Below are 25,063 nucleotides of genomic sequence, written 5' to 3' on the forward strand. Positions count from 1 at the left end.
AGAAATGAAAACGTATCTACAGTTTAGTCCATGTAGACTGATGTTGTGCTGATTGTATGACGAGTTTTGAAAATGTGTTCTCAGTATTGAGAAAAGTTTTGTAAAAACTGTAGGTTCTTCAAGATGTCTGGTCACCTTTTTGCCTTCACTATAGCTCATTTTAAATGGTCCTGTTGAGTGACAAATGAGGTTTTAAAAGTACAAATATCCCATGTAGCCTCTCAATTAATATGAGCTGATTAAATAATTATTATAATAATTCATATTTTATTAATAATAATTATAAAAGTATTTAGATGGAGAATAGTATCTCACATTGCAGAACATGTAAACTGTCCCAAAAAATGTAATGTCAACTTTCTAACTACCTTTATAATTCTTAAGAAGACAGATCTCGCTTGGTCCTTACAGATAACAGCTGCAATATTAGATATACTATAATAACTATAACTACATTTGGTCAAGACAAACTTTGATGTTGGCTTGACAAAGTCTGGCCTTAAGTTTTAAAAGCTTGAATTTTTAACAGAACTTACAGTAAGACAAATATCCAGCAAGCTTGTTTACTTTTGAATTTCTTACATTTTGAGTTTGAATAGTCTTGGGCCACATCCACACTAATCCATTTTCATTTGAAACCTCTGTTTTCAGTTTCCTAATATCATTGTTTTCCAAAGTATGCAGTAATGGCTAGTGGTTTCGGTGGAGTGAAATGCCATTTCAGTGTGGATGACAGGCATAGATGTAGTGAAATAAATGTGCTTTCAAACGAAAACGCATTAGTGTAGATGTGACCTTGGCTTGTTTGAACATGGCTTTTTCAAGCCAACATAATAAATTCCTACTTGGCCATGTCAAAGGCTAAACACCTGAAGGTAAACTTGAAGCATCTTGGAATTTTTTGGCTGTTCTTTTTGGTTCTAGGAGAAACAATTGCACCCTGCTGTACTTGATGAGCGGATGTGGGGCGTTGGCTTTTCACTTTAGCTCTTCTCTATGCTCAGTAGTTACAGGGTGTTCCCTCCCTCTTGCTGTCACTCTAATCTGAGGCAGTGTACTAATTACCTTGGTCACACTCCTCCAATTCCCCCTCCCTCAATCCCTCCGTCTCTCCCTCTCCTCCCACTGGGAGGGGGATACCTGTGCCAGATGGTGATGCATTTCTCTCCTCTCAACCAAGACTGCACCTGCCAACCCTCACGCCTGCCAAAGATGCAACCTCAACCACCGTGCTCCTCCTACCAAAACTCCCACAGCCGCAACCAATTCAAACAGTAGGAGTGTGTGTCTGTATGATGATATGATGAATGAACTTTGTAACAACATGAATGATTTCAAGAAGCTTATAGCTGATTATGCTCACAGGGTAATTACTTAACTTTATGAATAAAATACATTTATCTGGGAGAGGCTGGTACTAGCAGGTCAGCGTGTGCACTACACAACACCGGACCATTTGAGCAACTGTCATATTAGTAAATTATGTTTTCTCTTTGGCAGGCAGTACCATTCACATGTGATTTGCCCTAAATTCTTCTCTCTATCTTCTATTCTTGCTCCCCTTCTCTTTCTCTTTTCAAGCTACACTGCTCAGGCAAAACATAGAAACACCTCACTTTTCAGAGAGATGTGTCAAGAAGCACTTGAGGTGTAACAACTCTGACTACATGTTGCATCATACTGTAAAACCTGTCGACTATGTGGGCGATGCCATGCAAGGTGATACAAATGCCCCAAATGGCAACAGTAGAATCATCGACCTTCCAGTGCCCGCCTTGATACCATCAGTCCCCAGGTGTTGCCATAGTAACATGGCATAGGCGCGCACAGAGAAGGGAAAAGTAAGCTGACTATTGGTCAAATTTGGCTGGTGAGCACGGAAAAAGGAAATCTGTGATATTAAGACATCTACAGTTATCTAGTTTAGCCAAAAATGTACCTGATTCTAAAGGCATAGTTAGAGGTAAAAGATCTGTCCATTTTGGCTGATACGGTCACTTGCAGTGCGCCTTGTTGCAGCCTGTATAAGAATAATAGTGAGCTGTGCTCTAATTGCATTACTCAAATGCAGAAACCGCAACAGATACTTAGAGGTAAAAGAATGCTGCCCTGCCTGTTGTAACTGCTCTATTATAGGTTCCTTGTATGAAACACATTACTGGATGAGTATAAGAGCCAACAGCAATTGAGTTACAAATTTTGTTACAGCATAAGTCCAGAGATGGTGGTTAAGATGTAAACATTTTTCTTAATAAAGAAATCTTCTTTGGTATCTGACTCAGTATATAATATAATATACAGTACGTTGGTGTCTGACCTGATAATAGGTAATAACATCCGCAGAGGTGCACCTTTTTTCTTGTGAATTTGTGTGTGTGTGTGTGTGTGTGTGCGTGTGTGTTTTACATTCCATTCCTACAGAAATCCACAAAGCTATAAATGATAGGTGAGTTCGAAAGAATAATTTCTTAGCAGGTACAGTAGTTCATTACTTTGTGTGTCTGTGTGGGCAGGTTTAAGTAGTTTACGAGGACTTTTTTTAGGTTACAAACTGGTAATTACAAGGGTATTATGCTATAAATGTGGTTTATGAGTATATTTCTAGTGTCCTCATAATTCAAACATACTTCAAACATACTAATTCAATACAACGTATTTCAACATACTAAACAATGTTTTATTGTAAATGTAAAAATGCAGAACGTTTTTTGTGAGGGTTAGGTTTAGGGGTAGGGTTAGTGTTAGGGGATAGAATCTATAGTTTGTACAGTATAAAAATCATTATGTCTATGGAGAGTCCTCATAATGATAGCTGCACCAACATATGTGTGTGTGTGTGTGTGTGTGTGTGTGTGTGTTTAATTACTAATAATTATACAGTAGATGAATGGATGGATGGATGGATGGATGGATGGATGGGCAGACGGCCGGATGGACAGGCAGACGGATGGACAGATAGACAGACAGATAGATTATTTCTTAGAATGTAATATATTATTATTTAATCTTAGCAAATTAATTAATGGAAAAAGTCCTTGATGCTTATTTTGCAAATTCCAAGATACAAAATTAATGAAGTCATGGCTTAGTAATAATATAAATCAAAGGTATTAATTTAGATGCAAATCAACATATGGTCACAAATCACACCAATGAAACAGCAATGCAAACACACAGTAGTGTGAGAGAGAGAGTCTATTGTTTGCTTTCACACTAGTTTCATTATCCTAAATGCTAATGAAACATTGACCCATTCGTGTGGGTCTCCATCGTACCAGCTGATTGGTGCATTGAAATGGCAATATGCTAATATTGAGGCTACACTGTTGCGATGCAGCGAGAGACTGCAGTGCATATGAATGATGTCTTTCAATAAGTGAATCCAATAATGCTTTTACTATAGTGACTTTCCCAGGAGACCCATTGGCCATTTACCAGTAGACTGGCCAATAGCATTTTGAAAAAAGCTCTGAGGGTCAGGATGAGCGAATCAGTTCTATTAATGTGTCTAGTGCTTTTAAAATCTCAGAGGAATTCATTCAATGTTGCAGTGAAGCTGTTTAATGGATCCTGCAAGCTAAAATGCAATTTGATTTACACAAGATGGCTACCTGAGACATACATTCTTTGGACCCATATTTACATAGTTTAAGTGCTAGTTTGGGGAGAGTGTGTTATAATAGAGTATGAGCTCATTGCCAAGAGAGACCAAGGGCTTTGAGTTTCGATATACTGACCTACTCAAAAGTCAAGCGCAGATACATTTTTGATCCTCTGTTTGCTTCAGCAGACTGTCAAGCCAAACACAGCAACATTGGCTCAACCAATGGTGTGAGTTTGGGCAGGACTGTCTGTTTGTACAACCAATGGAAGCCAGGGAACATTTTCTAGTATGTGTTTGTAAACAGCGATATTTTCGTAAGGCCACCTGGTGATGCTAGTAATGCAGACAGTACACACTTGAGCTTTAAACTATCCATTCACTAAAACAGGAAATTATTTATGGGCTGAAATTCCAAAATGTTCAATACAGTTTTTAAAATGCAAATGCATCTATTCACTTGTCAAGCACATAGACAATGGCATAAAAATTTCTTCTTGGAACCCAGACACAAATGTCTGTTAAGGTGGCAATACTGGATTAATGCAAACCTGCTAATGCTATACACCCTGTTCTTATTTTTGAACACAGACGTCACTGTATAGACCCAGAGAATCGTCTAGTCGTCTGGGGAGAGGGAATGAAAATGAAGATCATAGAGTGGTAGGACAGACCTCATTTCCCAGTCCCAAAAGAGAGATGATAGACCTGAGCAAGCCCCCAGTGCTATTTCTAGGATGGGAGAAGTAGGTTAGGATAAAGGCATAGCAACAGAGGCTGGACGCCCTATATATTGTAACTGAGAAGTGGAGGACCCATAGGGTAGAAACATCACAAATGAGATTTCCTATAATATCTCAGTTGTTTCTCGAAGACAAATAAAATCAAACAGAGAACAAATGGCGACTTTTGCTTAAAGCCCCGTTCACACATGCAGTGACTTCTAGCAACGAAGTGACATGATCTCATTAACTTTCGATGGCGACAACGACCTCTGGCGACTAGATGTGTGTGTGTCCACTGACTTCAGAAAGTTGAGAAAAGTTTAACTTTTGAAATTAATTAAATTGAATGTTTTCGCTAGAAACTGAATGTGTGCCACCAGAGTTTCATAAGAGATCTCGGCAACATCTCAAATCGTGCTCAGATTCCCAAGATCCCATAGTTTGCAATCATAACTGCAATCAATGATTATCTACTGTAAGCTATGCTATTCACATACATTGTATAGTTCTATTCTTAATGTATGTTAAAACAATGTCTCATTTGTTTCTATTTGTATCTTTCCTGAGTTTTAAAAGAAACATCTGAGACAAAACTAATACTTAGATGACAGCTTACCCAAAAGATTCTGTCATTATTTACTCACCCCTGTATAGCTCCAAACCCATATGACTTTATTTCTTCCATGGAACACAAAAAGATATAGGTAGTATGTTTGAATGGTCTCAGTCACCATTCACTTTCATTGCATCCTTTTTCCATACAATGAAAATTAATGGTGATATGGGTTTGGAACAACAGACATGAGGTTAGTTAATCAAACTACACAATGATCACTCAGACTTCATCATTATTACAGTTTCATTTTTTTATTAATGCATGATTTTCTGTAAAGCTGCTTTGAAACTATGTGTGTTGTGAAAAGCGCTATACAAATAAAAAGGACGACATAAATGATGACAAAATGTTCATTTCTGGGTGAACTGTCCCTTTAAATGAAACATAACCGAGAACTCCAATAAGTCTGCTGAGCTATGAAAGGGAAATCTTTGAGCAATAGAAAGAGGTAAGTGGAAAGAAAACTAGAAAAGAAAGCAAAGCTTCTTGGCGTAGACAGAACTCTTCATATGTGTGTGGTAGGTCAAACTGCAGTACAAATGTACATTTTCATATCCTGTGTAATGCTACTCTCTGTGGTAAGAGAACTTTTCCTGATTGCTCTGTTATTCTCTCCCTCATTCTTTTCATTCTACCAAACCACTGGTACTGTACCACTGCTTACACATCCTGAAGCCTCATCCTTTTATTTTTTTTCCCATCCCCTTCTCATTTTCTTCTCTGTTTCTCTCTCCTCTCAGCTAAGGGTGATCCTTCTTAAAGTGTCACAAGGATCAATATAACAACACCTCGGCTTGAGAGTGAGAAAGTGAGAAAAAGTGTGAGAGACTGTGTTACCCATGTTAACCGTTCCCACAAATCTGTGTTTCCCAGCAAAATGTCTGCTTCCTTACAGCAAGCCCAAACTTCATGAGTGCAGAGGCAGGGAAGAAGCTGACCACAAGTATGCAAAGAGCGGGTCCATCATCCTCCTGCTGGCCTGCGCCACAAGCAAGGGATGCTTTTTTCCACTCAGCCTTTTAACCACCATGCAGTCACTATAAACACAATGCAGATGTCAGAGGACCGGGGGTGTTTCTGAGCGGGCGTTTGCGGGTGTGGGTGTTTTGCAATTCCCTAACACTTTTGTACCAGTCGTTCCTCATTGCTGCCTCACCCTCAAGCAGGTTACCAATGCAGCCTGTTGGTGTATTATGCTGGTCCCTGCTCTGCTGATCTGAGACTGGTTTTCAGGTGTGTTTGTGTCTGTGTGCTTTGAAAACTTGAGAATAAATTAGCTCTAAGGCATTTTTGTGTAGTATGTGTAGTGTATATGGTTTGTGCAGCCCTGTCTGTGTCTATGAAATCTATGTATATTCAACCACACAAACACATACTAAATTATTCACTAACCCCAGATACATTCCCTGTGTACCAAAATACTTGAGAGTGTAAATATGGTGTGTATGCATGCACTGCAGGGTTTCCCAAAAGATAGCTAGTCTAGACCACATCACCTGCTTTTAAATATTGCATTATAAAAAGAAAGGAGAGAGAGGGGGTGGAAAAAGAGAAAGATTTTATTTTCCACAGGTGCTATGCAGAAACAGCATATAGTGCAGGGCATCAATAATTCATCAGATAATTATTCTGTGGACTGTGAGCCAATGTATAGCTGTGCAGCGATCAGAGTGCTGTGGTGCAAAGATCTCACAGACTCCCTGATATCCCCTTAGATACTCCACATCACATACAGAGTGCTGCTATAGAAATGCAGTTAGGGTGTGTACGGTCAGTAAATTCCCTGCTGCAGCAGTTATATTGAAGACGTATGAAGCGCATTTCCACCATAGGGCCGAACAGTTACTGAGCACAGTAAGTTACATTTCCTGTAGCATTTCCACTTGAGGATAGGTACGGTACATTTGCAAACCGTTTCCAGCCCAGATTTCTCAACACAATTAGCTACTTAATAAATAGAACTGTGCTGGTGGAAGGCTTTAGTGACTAAGCGACTTAAGATTGTTCACTTGCCCAGTCAGTCCATTGTAATCTTGATTTTGCAGCACCACAATAAAAAAACAAACCATAACCGTAACCGTGCAAACGTGATCAGCCTGATGGCGGAAAAGCAGTTATAGATATTTCGTACACTTACTCCTTACACTGTGATACATAATCAGACTCACAATAAAAAAACCTATGCTATCCATAAACACGCCGAGACACTGAGATCAAGTGCAGCAATAGATGATATTGCTAGTGATATTCCCTATACATTTACTGTTATGTACACTGTACAGAGGACATTTCAAACAAACCCACACATTCACAGAGGCTTTAATTAAGTGAGCGTCTGACCACATTGAGCAATTCTGTGGATGACGTTTAGCAGGAGAGAAAGCAGTTCTACAGCAGCCCTCTGACAGACAGTGGAGTGCAATTAACGCTGCCCTCACGCTACCACTAATATCTGTCAGCAAGCTCTGACGCTAACCTTGACATCTATCCTGTTAGTTTTGTGCTACTGTTAACAGCACAGAGAAGCTTCACTTACCCTCCCTTATCCACCTCAAATGCTCATGTTAGAGGGCTAGTGCACCCGCAAAATTTAAAATCTGTCAGTATTTACCCACTTGACTTTCTTGCTCCCATGGAACACAAATGTCAGTCATCATCCACTTTTATTGCATATTTTTTCCATAAAATAAAAAAGTTAAAGGTGACTAAGGCTGTACATCCCTAACATTCTGTCTAACATCTTCTTTTGTGTTCTACAAGGGGTCTGAGGATAATTCTGATGATAATTACTCCTGAATAAATGTGCTGAAATGCTTGATTTTCTTAATTACTGCTATTCCCATTGTGCAAACCTACAGTGAAGCTTCAATAATTAGACAATATCCCTATAACAAAGTGTGGAGATGGTAAATTGAATTTTATTAACCAGTGCTAAGACTAAGATATTATCTGCACTTAATAGCAGCACATGAATCTACATTTTTGGGTCTGGGTTGTCATTGTTTTTTAAAGTTTGACTTTAAATTGTGTCTTTGGTTAGATTAAAAGTTAGGTTTGATCTGAAAGTGGCAATTGCACTAGACTACAAAAATACGAACTCTGAGTAAAAATCAAGGAAGTTCTTTGATTTTTAAGATGTCTATGTTTTAAGAGCTCAATCAATAGAGCTTTAAACAGGCGAAGCTATTCTCAAAGTTACAACTGATGGTGTAGAGCAATCTAGAGCTAAAACAAACAGAGAGAAGAGAGAACAAAAGAGGTGTCAAGGGATCGAGTAAATGAAAACTGGAGGGAAAAGAGGAGAGCTAAGTTGGAAAGGGCATTTTAGCATGCTTAGGGCTGAAAAAGCCTATGTTGAGAGCTGGTCTTTCTAGTTCAATTAACCATTAAGTGGTACCCATACTGCTCTGTCTCTGTCTGAGCTGCCATAAGGTTTATAAAACTGACAGCTGAGGGAGAAATTAAGGACAAATATGTGTAAAAAAAAAAAAAAACCAAAACACCTTGGATCAGTCATCTTTTTGGTCAGACGTCCTCAATTTAGGTCAGTCAGTTATAATGGTCAACTGAACCTACACAAATGTTCCACATTTTCTCTTTCTGATTCATGCTGTACATAGTTATAGCTATACTTTAAAGATGATATGACCCCTTGCAACCTGCTACGAATTCTTCATCTTCTTCAACTTGTGCTATTAAACAGTTTTTAAAAGAGCACAACAGTCCGGTTCTGAATGTAAAAATCCCTCTCTTTTTTTTCTCCATAGGTGAACTGATCTTATAAACCTTTAAAAACAAACCTACCGTGAGCTCCAAGGTTGTTAATGGTATATGCTTCTGCTGAAGCAATCAGTCCATGTTTTAACTTCTTTTAAAAACTGTTTAATAGCACAATTTGATGCAATGATGCAATCGAGTCAGTCTCCCTGCACACTCAAACAGCTTCTAGATTTGCATATCTGAATAATTTTGCAACAGAATAATTGTTTTTTAATAAACTACTTTAAATCAATAGTTTTATATTTTTCCATTATTTTTATTTTTAATGTCATATGCAATGCTTCATGGGATTGTAGTTAATTCAAGTACACAGTCTTGTACCTTGGTCTTTTTTTATCAATTTTTTAAATACGTTTTCACTTAAAATCAAAAGGTTTGTAATGTTGTGATTCACTTTGGAGCTGGTTGGTTTGATTTATGGATTAGAGCTTTTTTATGAAGAATTTTTAAAAAACCATATGGAATAAAATGAATGGGAAAAATACTTCCGGAACCAAGATGGTTGAAAAAGAGTGGGCACGGCTGTGCTCTGTATCAAAGAGTTAAACGCTCAGAGACATTGCTCAGAGCACTGTTTCAGAGGAGACCAAAAGAACTTTAGAGAGGACAGTACTTACTATCAAGTGCTATACAGCTTGTAATTTGTCATCCCTCTTTGCTCAGCATGGACTGGCTCTTCTGTTTGATCTCTCTCAAGGGACTCCTCTGGTAAGACATTGCTTTCCACCTAGTGCAACCCTAATTCACAGTGAACAGTATGTGTGTGCAGTACACATACTACAATAAAGAATACTGTGATATCCCATAGCATTTTTTCTACCCTCATCTCAGCAATCAGTAGTTGAGTAATTGTGTGCTGATGAACACACAGACAGCAAAGTACCAGAACTGGGTTGCTTGAAATCAATATATATGGCACATATTCAAGGGCTACTATAGTCTATGTAATTGACTATAGCACCATAAACCTCTGTTCTATCCAATCAATACACAAACACGCAAGACCTCCTGATCACTTTTTTCCAATCCCAGCATCTAATTTCATCCATTTTCTTGCTCTGCAAAGCACTATTTTCATCCATTCACCCAGCATTCTCATTGAGAACAGCTGAGACTCGCCATCACAGTAATCCATCTCACTTTCTCCTTCATGAATTAGAGATTAATCTAATTTCTTTCTGGTCTAGTTTAATGCAGAACAGTGCAAGACACTTTCGAGAGACAGTATGTCTTAGATTCATATTTATTCTTGCAAGCAAATGGAAAATGACCTACCACAGTCTTCTGCCATTGACACACTGATTGAACAGTGGCGAAGCATTCAATAAACAAAAAGAAAGAAAACTGTAAGAACACATGACGAAGTGAGATTGTAGGAGCCATAAAGAAGGATTTTGGCCTTATATGTAGTTGCTTTGTGAGACACCCAGTATTGATTTTGTATTCATAAATGTCTTCCTGTGGCGTGGGCTGGTAACTATAGATGGGAGACTGGTAACTATAGCTCGGAGGTAAAGTAACTGTGGGAATACAAAACAAGTACATCACTGGAATTTCAGCTCTACCTTCACATTCCACTGCAATGAGGTGGAGACACATATACATACAGGTATTTTTAGGTGTTACTTCTGGACAATTATATGTTTTGGTGTGGCCAAACCACTCAGTTGTGGCTAACTTGGAAAGAATGCCCAATTAATCCTTAAAGGAAACTAAAGTCTTTAAGTATTTGTTACTCTGCATACTTGAAGGTTGTGTCTCTAGTATGGATGCAGGTGTATGTCAGGTATCTGAGGCAACAAATAAGGGGTTATTTTTAGGACAGGTCAATGAACAGCTCTAAGAAATAAATGAGTTGACATTTGTCTAGGACTAGGTGAAGAATCGTTGGAATTTAAACATTATTTATGAAGGGCAGGATGTTAATGTTTGATTGTCTACCCTGAGGTTAAAGAGATGTTTTAAGCAAACACCTAAACCTTCAAACCAGAACATCTACAGATCCCACAACATTGAAATAACACAGATATATTTCCCACTGATGTGGTAGGGGTTCTGATATGTGTCAGGGTGGCAAACAAATCCATATGTTTTTAAGTATAAATAGAAATACAATGACATAAAATGACACAAGAATTCACGTACAACATTACTTCTTCTGTTTCATTGCAAGGCGTGGAACAATATTACAAATACAGACTGTTCCCACTGCAGACAGTAGGCCTGATCTTTGACTCACAAAACAGAGAGAAGTCTATGCCCCTATTTACTCAATAATACTGACACTGTGTCACATTTTGTAGTCATAAATCCCCTGTACAGTGAATCACTTTGCTCAAAAGAAAGAAGTTGTAGACCTGACATTCACATACACACACACCCACATTTGTTTACAGATCTGGGGATAAATGCGTTGCATAATGATTGCACTGATTATTTACTCTATCACTTTTGAATAGAAGGAAACATGACATACTGTATTTTCTTCCTTAATAAAGACTCAGCAAACACAGACAGGCTGTAAAGTCCAGTTCAAATATTTGCTTGGCAATGTGGAGCGCTTCCAAAGGCTACTTTAAGGACAAAGCCACGCTTTGGTAGAGTAGTTTAGTCCTCTCACCTTTCTTTTGAATTGGTTTGGAGACAATATTTACAGGAAAAATAGTAAGGCTTCTGTAAAACGTAACAGATTATCAATCTAATCCATGTATATTCATGAATACTCAAATCATATATGATTTCAGGTGCATTCACTCATTATTGGGGATTCCAGTATCTCACAGTTATGCTGAAGCACAATAGGGATTTACAGTGCTTTCAGTATCATTCGAATTATGTAGTCAACTGTTATGTCGCATACTGAAGCATTACTTTCAGGGTTACTGGGTTTGTTGATATCAGGAGAACAGTATTTGAGTCAGTTTGGGTTGTTGCACATGATGCATAGGGACTGTCAGAAATGTCAACTTGTGCAGCAGCACCTTAATATGGATTTAGCCTGTCACTCCTGATTGGTTTCTGTCTTGATTGTGATTTATGATCTTTCTCTAATATTCCTCAGTATTATCCTTCTAAATTGCTCTTTCCCTCTATCTCTACCCCTCTCACATACAACAACATACATGAGTAATCCAGAAGTGGGAAACGGTTGACACTTTCTGTGTGCAGCCCCTGAGACCTGTTTGGCCAGTTGTTGGCATTATGGGGTCAGAGGTCAGGTCTGAGGATATCTCTCACACTCAAATTCATAAGTGCTGTGAGAACAGGCCTGATCTAATGCACACTGACATACCTAAGATTTATAATCCACAGGTGCACTACCCCCTAAGGCAACCCTCTCCATCTTCCTCCACCTTCCTCTACAGCTGTCTGTCAAACTTGCCACCCTTAATTCCTTAGATACACTCTATCAAAAAGACACATTTGGAGGCTAAAAATCACTGTGAATTGCTATTTAAAACAGATAAACATCCACACACACACACACAAACACACATACTACGCATATGTTTGGACATGCTATGAGCTAAAAGTGGGCCACCAATTATATTACCAGGGTCAATGCAATTTAAACAAGCACGGTAGCCATCACTCTGGTGGAAAAAAATAACAAGAGTTGTGCCTTGTTTGGAATGTCCATGGTACATTAAATGAACATATGGTCCAAAAGCACAAACCAATGAAAGACAATGCCGTTAAAATAAACCAGACAAATTGCATCCTGGTTCTCAAAGACAGTTAATGGACACGATTGTGTCAGTGTTTATTTTGAGATGCTGGTCTGTTGAGTCGTCAGGCTGCTTTGCCCAATATAGTCTCTCTAGAGCAAGATGAGACTGAATTCTCCCACTGAACGCCACTCGTGTCTATGTATATTTATACACTGACCTTATTGTTGAGGTCAGATAGGTGGTCATGCTTGTGCGCTCTTCATAAGGAAACTGTTGAGGCAGATGAATGAAAATAAATGTTTCAGGAAGGTTGGACGCTCTTGGGACTTTACCACAGTTATAAAAAAAAAAAAAGATTTCTCTTTCTCTCTCTTACTTTCTTCCTTAACTTTAAGGGCTAGTTCTGGCTTAAGAAGCCAAGCTGTCTTTAGGGAAATAGTGGCTGTCATGGAAATGGCTTGGCTGGCTTGTGTAATAGATGCTGTGACCACATGAAAAGAACAGTGTCGAAAATGGAGAAGAGATACTGTCTAATTCCAGCCACTTATTTCACAGGCAGCCCATACATCCACTAAATACAACCCCACAAAAACACAAACACATACACGCATGCAAAGAAGATATGGAGATATCTTGATAGTAGGGCTGAAACAATTAGTCAACGTTATCGACAACATCGACAATAAAAGATTGTCGACAAATGACAGTCCAGACGCACTCTAAACTTTCCAAACAGCTTCAGGTGATGTAGATCGCAAAATATGAGGGAATTATAATGCAAAAATAAAAAATAAGTAAATACAGGAGCACTCTTGTTGTAGAATAAGCAGAGCCGGAGTTGACACTCAGCTTAAGCAAAACTTGCATGTCGAGCGTCTTTAAAGGAAACACCCCGGCGTTACATCTTTAATGCAGTTCTATTTAATGCGTTATAGCTTTATTAAAGTTTAAATAATAAGGAAACTGGCATTTCTCTGTGCAGACAGCGCCACTTCTATAAGTTGAGCGAAGTGTCCCGATCTAAGGGAGAGAGATTGAAACTGCATCCGGCTGATGCACTCTCTGTTGCGGGGACAGTCATCCCATGAGTGCGCGCACTTAATGCAGCTAGATTATAACGTGATGGCAACTAATTGAATCATAATATATGTCACTGTGCATTTCTTATCGTGAAGAAAATTGGCAAAACGCAGCTTTATTAATAAGAGAGAGTTTGTTTTTTTGTGAGTTAAAGATGGATTGAAGTGAACAAAAAGGTGAGAGAGGGTAGTCTTCGCCCCATTATACACTGCAACAAAATACGTTTTTGATTTGTTTTTGTTTCTGCTCATTTTCCATTATAAATATCTAAAACTCCTTTAAAACAACGTACATTTACTTTAGCAGCTATACTGCAGCAGACCTTTTTATTTTTTTTTACCTTAATATAATGTTGAACATAATATTAAAAATACAAATATTTTAAAATATCTAAAAATCCTTTAAAAAAAGATGCATTCACCTGAGAAGCAGCACATAAGATATTTAGACTTGCTTTTAGAGAATAGATCTTGAATATAAGTGTATTTTGTCTTTACTGCACTCGCAGAAGTATAACCAAGTGAAAAAATACACTTATATACAAAATACACATATATTTAAGATATGTTCTCTTAAAGCAAGTCTAAATATCTTATATGTTACTTCTCAAGTAAATGTATCTTGTTTTAAGGATTTTTAGACCATTTTAAATGGAAAAAAAGACAAAAACACTTGATAACTATAGGATTTTTTTGTAGTGAAATTTGTACTGAATTAAACATAATAAAAAGTCTTTTTTCCCTTAAATTCTGTGAATGTCATTTAGAAGTATTTTTAAAAGATGATTTTGTCCTCTTTATTGTTAGCAAACACGTTTAATACAACCTTTTATGTCTGGGCACAAGCTGAATAGTCGGTTTAGAGCTAATGATTAATCGTTGCAATAATCGCCCGAATAGTCGAATAATCGTTCTAATAATCGTTAGATTAGTCGATTATCAAAATAATCGTTAGTTGCAGCCCTACTTGATAGGAGAGAACTTTAATAAGAGGAAGAAATTTGTCCAATTAAAATGGATCACCTTGAGCATTAAAGTATGCAAATAATTTCTCAAACCCTAATGCAGATTGTACAGCACAGTTATAGTGGATATTAAATACTCTGTGCCTTCATAAATACACTCCAGCATTTAGAGATGAACTTGCAATAGCTCTTTAATAAAAGCTTAATGGATTTATATTACAGGTTTGAGAGAGATATCAGTTGTAAAACGATGGCTCTATAACTAGCATGTGGGAATCAGCTTTTGGAGAAATGGAAGCCATTTGTTCTGCATGAGGGTTTCAGAAGAGACAAGCTCATAAACTCAATTACTGAGAGTTTTTCCATTACTTTCATGCTTTTGTTGTTGAAAGTCCTTTAATATGAGCACAGAAGGAGAAAAGAGGGATGACAGCCAACTCTAAAGTGACTGAGTCAACCTCAAATTTTAATTTCAATACAGACTGCTAAATTGTTGCAAGTGTTATTAAAACTAAGCTTACATTTGCAAAAACTATCAACTGTGTGTTAGCTACTATTATTAGTTTGCTCAGTAAGATATATGTTATGTCTGACCTTTCAGAAAATATCCTGTCTTCTTTTATAAGCCTAAAAATTATACCATCAATTAAAGCACATTAACAGAAGTAATTCATTTAGACTAAGCTAATGGTAGTTTTGTGACAACATTATCAAAAAATACTTGCAAAGACGTAAATTCTCTGCCAACATACTGTTATTCTGGAAACTTTGTTGTGGGTTTTTTCAAAATCCCTAAATCAAGAACAAAATTTCTAACACTAACTCCTAGAGCTTTCAAGCTACATCCACCAAGCTCGGCACAGACCTTCAGACTGTTCTGGAATAGTGTGCAATGTCTTTTCTAACTGATTGGATTAACAGTTTTTGCACAGGAGATGAACAAATGTTGGGAAAATTCCATAGATTTACATTGACAGAATGTTCAAATAGGCCAACACAATGCTCATTAATTCAGACTCCTACTGTCAAAAATTGAAATGTAGACAAACCTACAAAATGTCTTTGATCTGCTTTAAGTCTCTCTCTCTCTCTTTCTCTCTCTCCCTCTCTCTCTCTCTCTCTCTCCCTCTAAATATGTACAGTATATATTAGAGGTAGACTGATATATCGGTTTTACCGATTAATCGGTGCAGATAGTTGCTTTATGCAACTATCAGCTATCAACAAAAATCTATGCCGATAGTAGCAGATCATTTTTATTATTCCTCTGTGTTTCTCTGTGGCTGGCACTATTTTGATTAGATAATCAAGTAATCTATAATAAAGCAAGGGTGTGCAAATTAAAATGCAACCATGATAATAAACCTTATTCCTAATTATACCATGGTCTTTTCAAATACTCGATTCTGATTGGCTGGAATGCATGCGGTTCCAAACGTTGAATGCACAGGTAGTTCCGGTCAGTTTTAATCACCGTTCGATATTAATGCTCTGTTTGTAACCCTAGCAACATAACATTGCAGAGCAAGCAGAGTGAGCTATAACAATTGAAAACATTTCCTAACCACTTTCATCAGCATAGCTAATTAGGGTGACCATATTCTGGTTTTCCAAAAAGAGGACACATTTTTTTTCCACCGGAAAACATTGTTACTATGAATGCAAACTTTAATACAGTGAAAAAGACACTCTATTATAGATATGACATTATAGATATTAGTTTCATTTTCTGCTAATGCATGATCTTCTGTAAAGCTGCTTTGAAACGAAATAAAAAATGACTTGACTTGACTCTATTAGCATAACATAAATATATATAAATAAATAAAAATTTCAAACATTCTTTTGAATGTCCATGTACTAAAATAAAATATTTGATGCCATGAGTGTACCTTCATTTACTATTACTATTATTTTGAATGGCCATGGAAAATGAAGCAATGTGATAACAATTGTACCTGGTCGCAAAAAGTAGTCTGTTAATTTACCTGATGAACTTTCACCTTTTGCTGACCCTTTATGCTTAGCAGAGCTAATGTGTGCTTCTAAATCACTTCCACCTTTATTAGCAACTGACACATCAGAGCCAGCTTTACATGTCATACATTCTGCTTCCCACAGATCTTGACCTGGATGAAAGCATGGGATTGTTTTGTGCAAATCTTCTGTAAATTTGCACTTTCGTTTGGGCAGTGTTTCCACTCAACTGTCATTTGCTGCTACTGTCAAGCAACTGTTTGATGCCGAACACAACAGCGCTTCGGTGTTCACGGAGAGATTGACAGGCAGGAATTTGGCCAATAGTTGCTGCAAGCCTCTTATAATTGACCAATTGGTGTGCGAGAAGGCGGGACTTACAAAGAGGGGTTAAAGCAATGCAAATATGCACGCACACACAATGAAGTATTAGACCAGATACACATCATAATGCAACTAAAGCCGAATCCCGGACATTTTCTCAAATTTAGAAATCCCAGCCGGACGTTTTTTTAAGGTCAGAAAAAGAGGAAATGTCCAGGAAAAAGAGGACGTATGGTCACCCTAAGCTAATATAATGGAATTCGGCTTGTTTTGCACAGAGGGTGAGAGAAGGAAATAAGGACTTATTAAATGCATTTTTCGCTGTCCAGCAAGGCGATGCAAGACAATATAAACTGTAATGTGTTGTGTATGTTATGTTGCTGTGCTGAAGTGCTGCCTATAGCCATTTAAAATCGTTTAACACACACCTAGCCGTCATCTAATGGAGCAAAGTCTCTGTCATTTCAAATTAAGAGCCCCTTGTGTGTTTTAAGCTTGTTTATAGTTAGAAGTTCCACATTAAGCACCAAATCTTCATTCTCTCTGGTTATTATTGGGTTTTGGTTTAACAATAAACTTAATCTGAGATTTAATTCATTTTGGACTCTTGTAGCCTCTATGTCTGTGCCATTACAGTAAGGAAATATTTTTTTAACCTTCTTTAAACCAAATTTAAAAACTATTGATCAATTAATCGGTTATCAGCCTTTTCCACCACCTTAGTTATCGGCATTGGGAAAATCCACTATCGGCTGACCTCTAGTATATATATATATATATATATATATATATATATATATATATATATATATATATATATATATATATATATATATATATTATGTTTATATAAATCTGATGGTTAATCAGACTAGATAGTTGGCTGTTTGTCTTACTGTAATGTCTGCATAACCATCAAATGTAAAACTTTTAAAATAAACTTTCAGACAAGGCTTTGCAGCCAACATCAAAGTTTGTCTTGACAAACTTTACCTATCTATTTGTACTAACATCTTAGTAGTAAGCTCCACATCTATACTATCCCATAAGAGCAGCAAGATATCAAGATCCACCCATCATACAATGAAAAAAAATATTAACAATTACAAATTAATATCCATCATAATAACATTGGCAAGTTCAAATTTAACTACTGCCCACCCCCACACGTTTTCAGAAACAAATGATGTAATACAGTGTCATTAATGGATGTACTACTTGCTACTGTTTCTGATCTCACTCCACACGACACACTGTGGTGTTGCTGATGGGCCTTATCACACCTTCAACTCACACCACAAGGGGCACAACTGGAAGTGTGAGTGTGTGTGTGTGTGTGTGTGTGTGTGTGTGTGGGGGCAGGTTTAAGTGGTTTACGAGGACTTTTTTTTAGGTTACAAACTGGTAATTACTAGGGTATTATGCTATAAATGTGATTTCTGAGGACATTTCTACTGTCCCCATAATTCAAATCGCTTAAAAAACATACTAAACAATGTTTTATTGAAAATGTAAAAATGCAGAGAGTTTTTTGTGAGGGTTAGGTTTAGGGGTAGGGTTAGGGTTAGGGGATAGAATCTATAGTTTGCACAGTATGAAAATCATTATGTCTATGAAGAGTCATCATAATGATAGCTGCAACAACATGTGTGTGTGTGTGTGTGTGTGTGTGTGTGTGCCTCACAAAAGGGATTTTGAGAGAATGTGTCCAGGTAGAATTACAGCTGAGACAGCCAGACTGGATAATTTAGTGTAGAACAGCAATGCAGTAAAAATGTACATTGTCTATAGTCCCCAAATTCCCTTCAAAAAGTGTGAGCCTGTGTAGCTGAATGTGCAGACATTCCCATTTTCCCTCAGGGAGTTCCTCAGGCTGCTGGATTGACCACCACACACTTAATAAAGAACTTGTGTGAGATTAAACATCCTCATACCTCAGATGCCTTAAGAAAAAAAAACTGCACCTTCAGTATCTGCTGCGCCTCATAATCCATATTACAAGTCAAACTGCCTTCGTTACAGCATGAGTCAGGCTGGTGGCTCAACAGAGGAGGAAACAGAGGATCTTAGATCAAATAATGTTAAGTGGCCTCCATCTGTACACCCCTGTGGTATTCTCTGCATGTCCTAATCCCTGTCTTAAACATAATCTGTTGTTGAGCTCAGTCTGTCTGCTGGAGGGACTGTAGCCAGCGAGCCTCCATGAGTCTAAGCCAAAACAGCCAAACCACAAATTTAATCAAACTAAATGGTTCGCAACCTCAGTCCCATCAATTTGATCTCTCTGTCCCACTGGAGGCTGTGTTGGAGACAGAGAAAGAGACAGATATAATGGACAGCTATAATGAGCCAACAGGGAGGGGAAAGAGAAGAGCCCCAATGTTGTAGTACTGCACCTCAGGCTGAACATTAAAAAGGTTCAAGGCGTTCCAAGGACTCTAGAAAGCCAGATATGAGTTATAGCAACCATGTCCCAGACAGCATCGTCACCAAATACATACATAACGTCTGAGTTTATTGCGACCATTTTACACACATACTCACACCTACGCATGTCCTTAGTATCCACACTCACATATAGTGGAAAGGGTAATATAAATCTAGTTCTTCTCAATCACATCACAAACACATGCCTCTGCTCTGTGGGTCCTTGAGGGATTGGTTGTCTCTCCTCAGCTCTAAAAACTGCTCACCCACAAGTTTTGTTCAGCCGAAGAGAACAGCCAATCCCTTACTGTTCCCTTTCAAAAACATGAGAATCAATCAATTAAACCAGCAAGGCCAAAATGACACACTGTAGAGAGGAAAAACTTATATTATAAGCACTTTTCCTTTTTTCCCTGAAGGAAATTAAATTTTTATTCAGTTCTGACTAACATAAGAGACTTTGGTTGATGCTAGAAGATTGCAAGGCAGCCACAGCTTGGAAGGGCTTGTAAAAAGTTCAACTGGCAGTAAATGAACATGAAATAAAAAGCAAAAAACTCTGAAGTGTTTTCACGATGACATATGCTATCTTTATTTGGGGCTGAAATGCAATAATCTAGTCAAGTTACTAATTAAGAATTTAATATGAAGCTCAATGTAATGTTGCCCATACATTTTGTTTTGTTTTTGTGTGCAACTTTACAAAGCCCTGCTGTATCATATAAAACCACAATTGACACAATGATGACCTCATCATGGGATGCCAGACAACTTCCAGTCATCATTTTAACTGCATCACTGCCAATTGTAAAACATCATGGAATCAGGGATTACTTTTAATTTATGGCTAAACCCCTTTTAGCATTAGCGCATCATCATAAAAACACACAAACTCTAAATACCACACACAAGCTCTCACTAACACCACTGCTGCTGAACTTGATGCCTGTGTCAGTCTGACTGCAGTAGAAATTAATTAATAGCAGAGGTGATGAGGTCTCAGTCACCATGTGGACCATTCTCTCTCTCTCTCTCTTTCTCTAATTTACTTGTTTACAAAAGAATGGTAACTACCACTGCAGGATGACTGCATCAGCTCTCCCCTCTCCTCTTTGCCCATGAAGGGGGCTTCACCCTCACACACCCTCCCCATGTATAATGCATGATCAGTCAGACCCAGTAGTACAGATGAGAGCCCTTCTGCTTTCTACAACATGAAGTAACACACACTCACACACACTTATACACACAACCCCACTCCAGGGAATTAGCCATTTTTGCTGCAGTCTCCATGGAGTCCTCATCCCATTTGTCTTTATGTATTCTATATTTCACTCTCTTCATCCAGCTAAACTGTTCAGATGTAACTCACTCACTTCAGAGACTGTGCGTGTTATACACACAACACAAGCAGTTGTATAAGATAACAAAGGTTCCTCACAAAGACATTAAATGCATCACTGTAAATTCACTACTTGAGTAAAAACGAATAGAATTTAGCTGTATTTCACTTCTTTCAATAAAAAGATGGCAAATCTGTCTTTCCAGGATATAGGCTACTCTGAGTGAAATGAGATCGATTAGATGCGCAGATTAAATGCGATGTCCTACGTAAACACATCCTTTTCATAATGTTATCACAGATCGGCAGTCTTATGTAATGCTGGACACTATAGTAGGCTACTATAGCGCTACAATCCACCATGAGGTGATTACGTTGCCCTGTCTACATTTTCCTCACGTCTTCGTAAATTTCGCCCCATTAATTATTGACTGACCTCTGGAATTCATCTGGCAAAGTAACCCACCTTTGTATTTTTGGCTTATACTGTATCTGTGATGATTAAGCTTCAGAAAAGACAAATCAGCTACTGCATTTATAACTATCGAGGTGTCCCGGGCTTGGTTGAGTAAATAAAGCCACTCATTATTGCAGTAAAGTAGGTGTATAATATGCTGCAGCAGCACGTTCAAGCGTCTCGCGCTGTCAAACTGTTTGTGAAGTGCACGCAAAGAATATGCTGTTCAGAGTGGGAATTGTGGATACTGCAGGCAGATAGGAGCAAGCAAGGGTGTAGATTTGAACATTGAGGGGGTTGCAGTGTGAAGCATTTACATATTTTCATTGATCATGGTATAAATAATGGGGGGGGGGGGTAGTACTTGCTTGTTTTGATTATTTGATTACCTGGAATCTACACCCCTGGGATCATGTAACCTAAATTTGGACTAATTCTGAGTTTTATTATTCTTCCTATTTATAATTACTTGTATGTGTTTAGTGTTGTTTGCAAACACTTCACATCACAGTGTCCATGATAACTATATTAGCCACAATTTGTATTTAGCCAAAAAGCGGCTCCACAAAATAATTAAATATAGGCTGAAGTAAGTGATATTAATTTGTATTAGGAATTACAGTGTAACATTAACACTGCAATTTTACCAATTATGTCAAGAGCTGTTTCATCCTTAATAAGCAGTCTAATATGCCAGAGGGGGACATTTTTAAGAGATGTGTGGTATAAGTGTATCCAGCATCGACAGTTAGGTTAAATTTCGCATTTGAGAAATCCTTAGCCAACAGCTTGCTTTGTTCCAAACCTATAATTGCTTATCATTAGTTATTCATGAAAAATACCCCTCTCAGAGCATTTTGGAGCAAATGCTGACATGTTGCCTCAGATCATCACTGCCTTATTCTTAATTTCACTCCAAGTACGCATACAATAAATGAAATATTCTGCACTTTTGATGCATGCTTGGTTTGACCCAAGATAATATCTAGTTGATTAAATCTGCTCTAGTTTCTATGGAAACCGTGGCTGCACACAGATTATATGCTCTGCATTTATTCCTGAATAACTTCTATTTGGATTCCAAGGGCATCGTGTAGTGCTTGCTCGAAAGTGGTTACTAAAATAAACCCTCTGGATATAAGATGTGTCCCTCGAGAAGTTTGCACTGAATTACTATGGACTGTAATATCTTCGGAAAGAGCAAAACCCAACTGCTTAAAAATGGGGGTTGTGTATGTGTGTGTAATATACTATATATATTTGAACACAACGCCCATAAAACTTCACATCAATCATATCGGTTGATAAATAGGCTATGTCATGACAGACAAAGTTATTGTTGATTTTCAGGAATGCTATAAATCGCAGTGCTGCTGTGAATTTATATTAGTAATAACTGCAATACAAAGAAAATAATACTTAAGTACTTATAATAAGTAGCCTACCTAATATGCTATCTAATTATTTTTAAGATTGTATGTGCATATTGTTGTTATAGTTCATAAATAAAGTAGCCTAATATGTGATATGTGTAACATGTACACTGTATAGTGAAACTTGATTATCTCTAAAAACCTCATTTGGGACATAAAATTATACATGTGATCACTTGTCATGTGTCATAACAAGAGGCTTTTGGTTTTAGCTTTTGACTCAGTTGCCATTGCCAGTTGTCATAAGGGTCAGATTGGATTGATCTAAGATCCCTCACAATTGTAATCAATAGGCTATCATGTTAGCACAACGGTGGCCACTCGTCACCGCTCACTGTCCGGATGGTTTGATTAAATCACACAGCATAAGACCTGGAAGACAAATTCTTCGAACCCGTTCAATAAAACCAAGAGATAATACTATTCAAATGATCACTTGACTTGACTTCTTTTCATGCTTACAACGCGCGTTTCCTTGCCAATGTGTTAAACTGAAACTAAGTGAAAAGTCAGGTGTGACAGAAACGCTGTTCTGGCTCTTAATAACCATATAATAAAACGGACGTCTTCTTTATACCAAGAAAATACTGGTCTTACCTGCAACGGTGTATCTGTCCATGTAATTGAGCACATTCCCAAAACTCAGAATCCCGGCGGCAACGAACGGAGACCGGCATCGGAGTAATGCGGCACGGAATTTCTGCCCAGGTTTGCAGGAATGCAGGTCTGGACTTGATTTAAGAGTCGGACTCATGCTTCCAGACAGTGTGTGCACCTCATCCGAACTACTGCAACCCTCGATCTCGCATCCATCGCTCTCCACACACATCTTCTTCCACGACAGATCCAGCGCAAAAAAGGAAGATTTCTCGGCAACGGAGACAAGGCGGTGCAGGTGGAAAAAATAACACTTCTTAACGGACTTAAAAGAAAAAATTACGTGTTAACTGCAGAGGGGGAAAATATCAAGTATGTGATTATTGCTCGTTGAGCTCGGTTCATGTCTGTACAGTGACAAGCTTGAGCGCTCGCGAGGCGCTTTTCTCTCACTCGTACTAGTGTTGAGCGAGGAGGCGCGGCTGTACGCGTTAACCCCGCCTCTCCTACTCTCTGAGAGAATGAAGGACTTAGTGTTTACGGAATGCGGAGAATGGCAACTCGAAGCTCACGTGAACGAAAGAAATTGTCGCCAAAATTTTGACACATCACACACACAGGGCTTGAGGTGAAAGACTGATTTGTCTCTGTTCATTTTTTATTTATTTTTTTTGTCGTTTGAGAGGCTACAATGGACCGGCCCGGCGCGCGAGTCATCGAGTGAGAACCGTGCGCGCTGAAATGTTCTCTGTTTGTGTGTATTTTGGGGGGAATTTTGATATTTCAACCTCAGTACCTATAATACATCTATAAAACACTGTGTACACAAAATAGTTTCACTCAGGACCTTAAGAACAAAAATGTCCTCACTGAAATCCATTAAAACTGCAGTATTTGATCCCAGTGCCATTAAAGCATAAATTCATGAATTCTATGATATTATGCTTTTATTCTGGAGCCCTGGCTTCAAAATTTTAAATTTTTATATTTTCCACCAGATGGCGCCATTTTTCTCATGTTTAGCCTATGGAGCAAATACATGCTTTTTTCCTATTTTCTGTTTGCTGTATAGAGCACTGCAGGCCAACTGAATAAATGATGCAGCTAAAATTGGGTGGATGTCAGAGTGTTTTGTATGTGTGTGTGTGTGTGTGTGTGTGTGTGTGTGTAAAAAAACAACAGTGGCATTATGTAAACAAACTGGCATTTAAAGGGTTTAAATCCAGAAAAAGTCAGTGAAAGTGGAAAATAATATATATATATATATATATATATAATATTTTTATGGCAGAATTTACATTTTTGTCCTCTAAGGTCATGAGTGTGAGGGTTTTTTTTTTTTTGTTGTTGTTTGTTTGTTTGTTTGTTTTTTTCACTGCACAAAAAATAATAATGCATCAAAATCAATGTTGTTGCTAATCATTGACATATCCCAGACTGTGATAATCCCCCAAGGGGATTTTTTTAGTATATGGAAAATAATTCTTTTTTTTTTTTTTTTTTTTTTTGGGGGGGGGGTGGATTATCTCAGTTTTTTTTTTAGTTTTTTTTTTTTGTTTTTTTATATAAAAAAAACAACAGTGGCATTATGTAAACAAACTGGCGTTTAAAGGGTTAAAATCCTGACAATGAATGAATATTTGGTAGTTATGATCAGGACTGATGTTGGTTAAAAAAATAACGCATTGAAAGTGGAAAATAATATTAATATATAATATTATTATGGCAGTTTTTTGACGCGGACATTTTTGTCCTCTAAGGACCTCTGGGTAACTTTTTTTTATTGCCACACAAGGGTTAAAAACTGTTCCCTATTCAGGTAGACCCGTGAAAGCACGAATTTTAGTTCGCTTTGGTGGCTTGGACACATGAAAATAACTGTGATGCTGATCGGAATGACAATACACATTCTTAGAAAATAATTGCATATTGAAAAGATGCCTATTTAAACATGAAACGCAATGCATTTGGACACTCGAAATATCTAAATAGCTATTTGGTGATGCGTATACTGCCATCGCATTCACCTCTGTCAAATCTCGTAGTGTTTCATTACACTTAGTTCTGAG

General features: G+C 37.8%; 1 protein-coding gene across 2 annotated transcripts in view; it reads right to left on the reverse strand.

The window, feature by feature from the left end:
* Positions 1 to 23,433, reverse strand: part of LOC127424955 (sphingosine-1-phosphate transporter SPNS2-like) — an 89,767-nt gene extending 66,334 nt beyond the window's left edge. The window contains exons 1-2 of one of the 2 annotated variants that reach the window (XM_051670547.1): positions 22,995 to 23,087; positions 12,611 to 12,663 (exon numbers count right to left, since the gene is read on the reverse strand). Coding sequence is in view for 1 of the 2 variants with exons in the window: in XM_051670538.1 (XP_051526498.1) it covers positions 22,995 to 23,226 (232 nt within the window). In the remaining variant the exon portion in view is untranslated. Of the gene's footprint in view, positions 1 to 12,610; positions 12,664 to 22,994 lie in introns of both variants that reach the window. The other variant, XM_051670538.1, reaches the window with a different exon arrangement.
* Between the last annotated feature and the right edge of the window lie 1,630 nt (positions 23,434 to 25,063).

Source organism: Myxocyprinus asiaticus, chromosome 3 (assembly GCF_019703515.2).
Source record: "Myxocyprinus asiaticus isolate MX2 ecotype Aquarium Trade chromosome 3, UBuf_Myxa_2, whole genome shotgun sequence".
In the NCBI taxonomy this organism is placed as follows: domain Eukaryota; kingdom Metazoa; phylum Chordata; class Actinopteri; order Cypriniformes; family Catostomidae; genus Myxocyprinus; species Myxocyprinus asiaticus.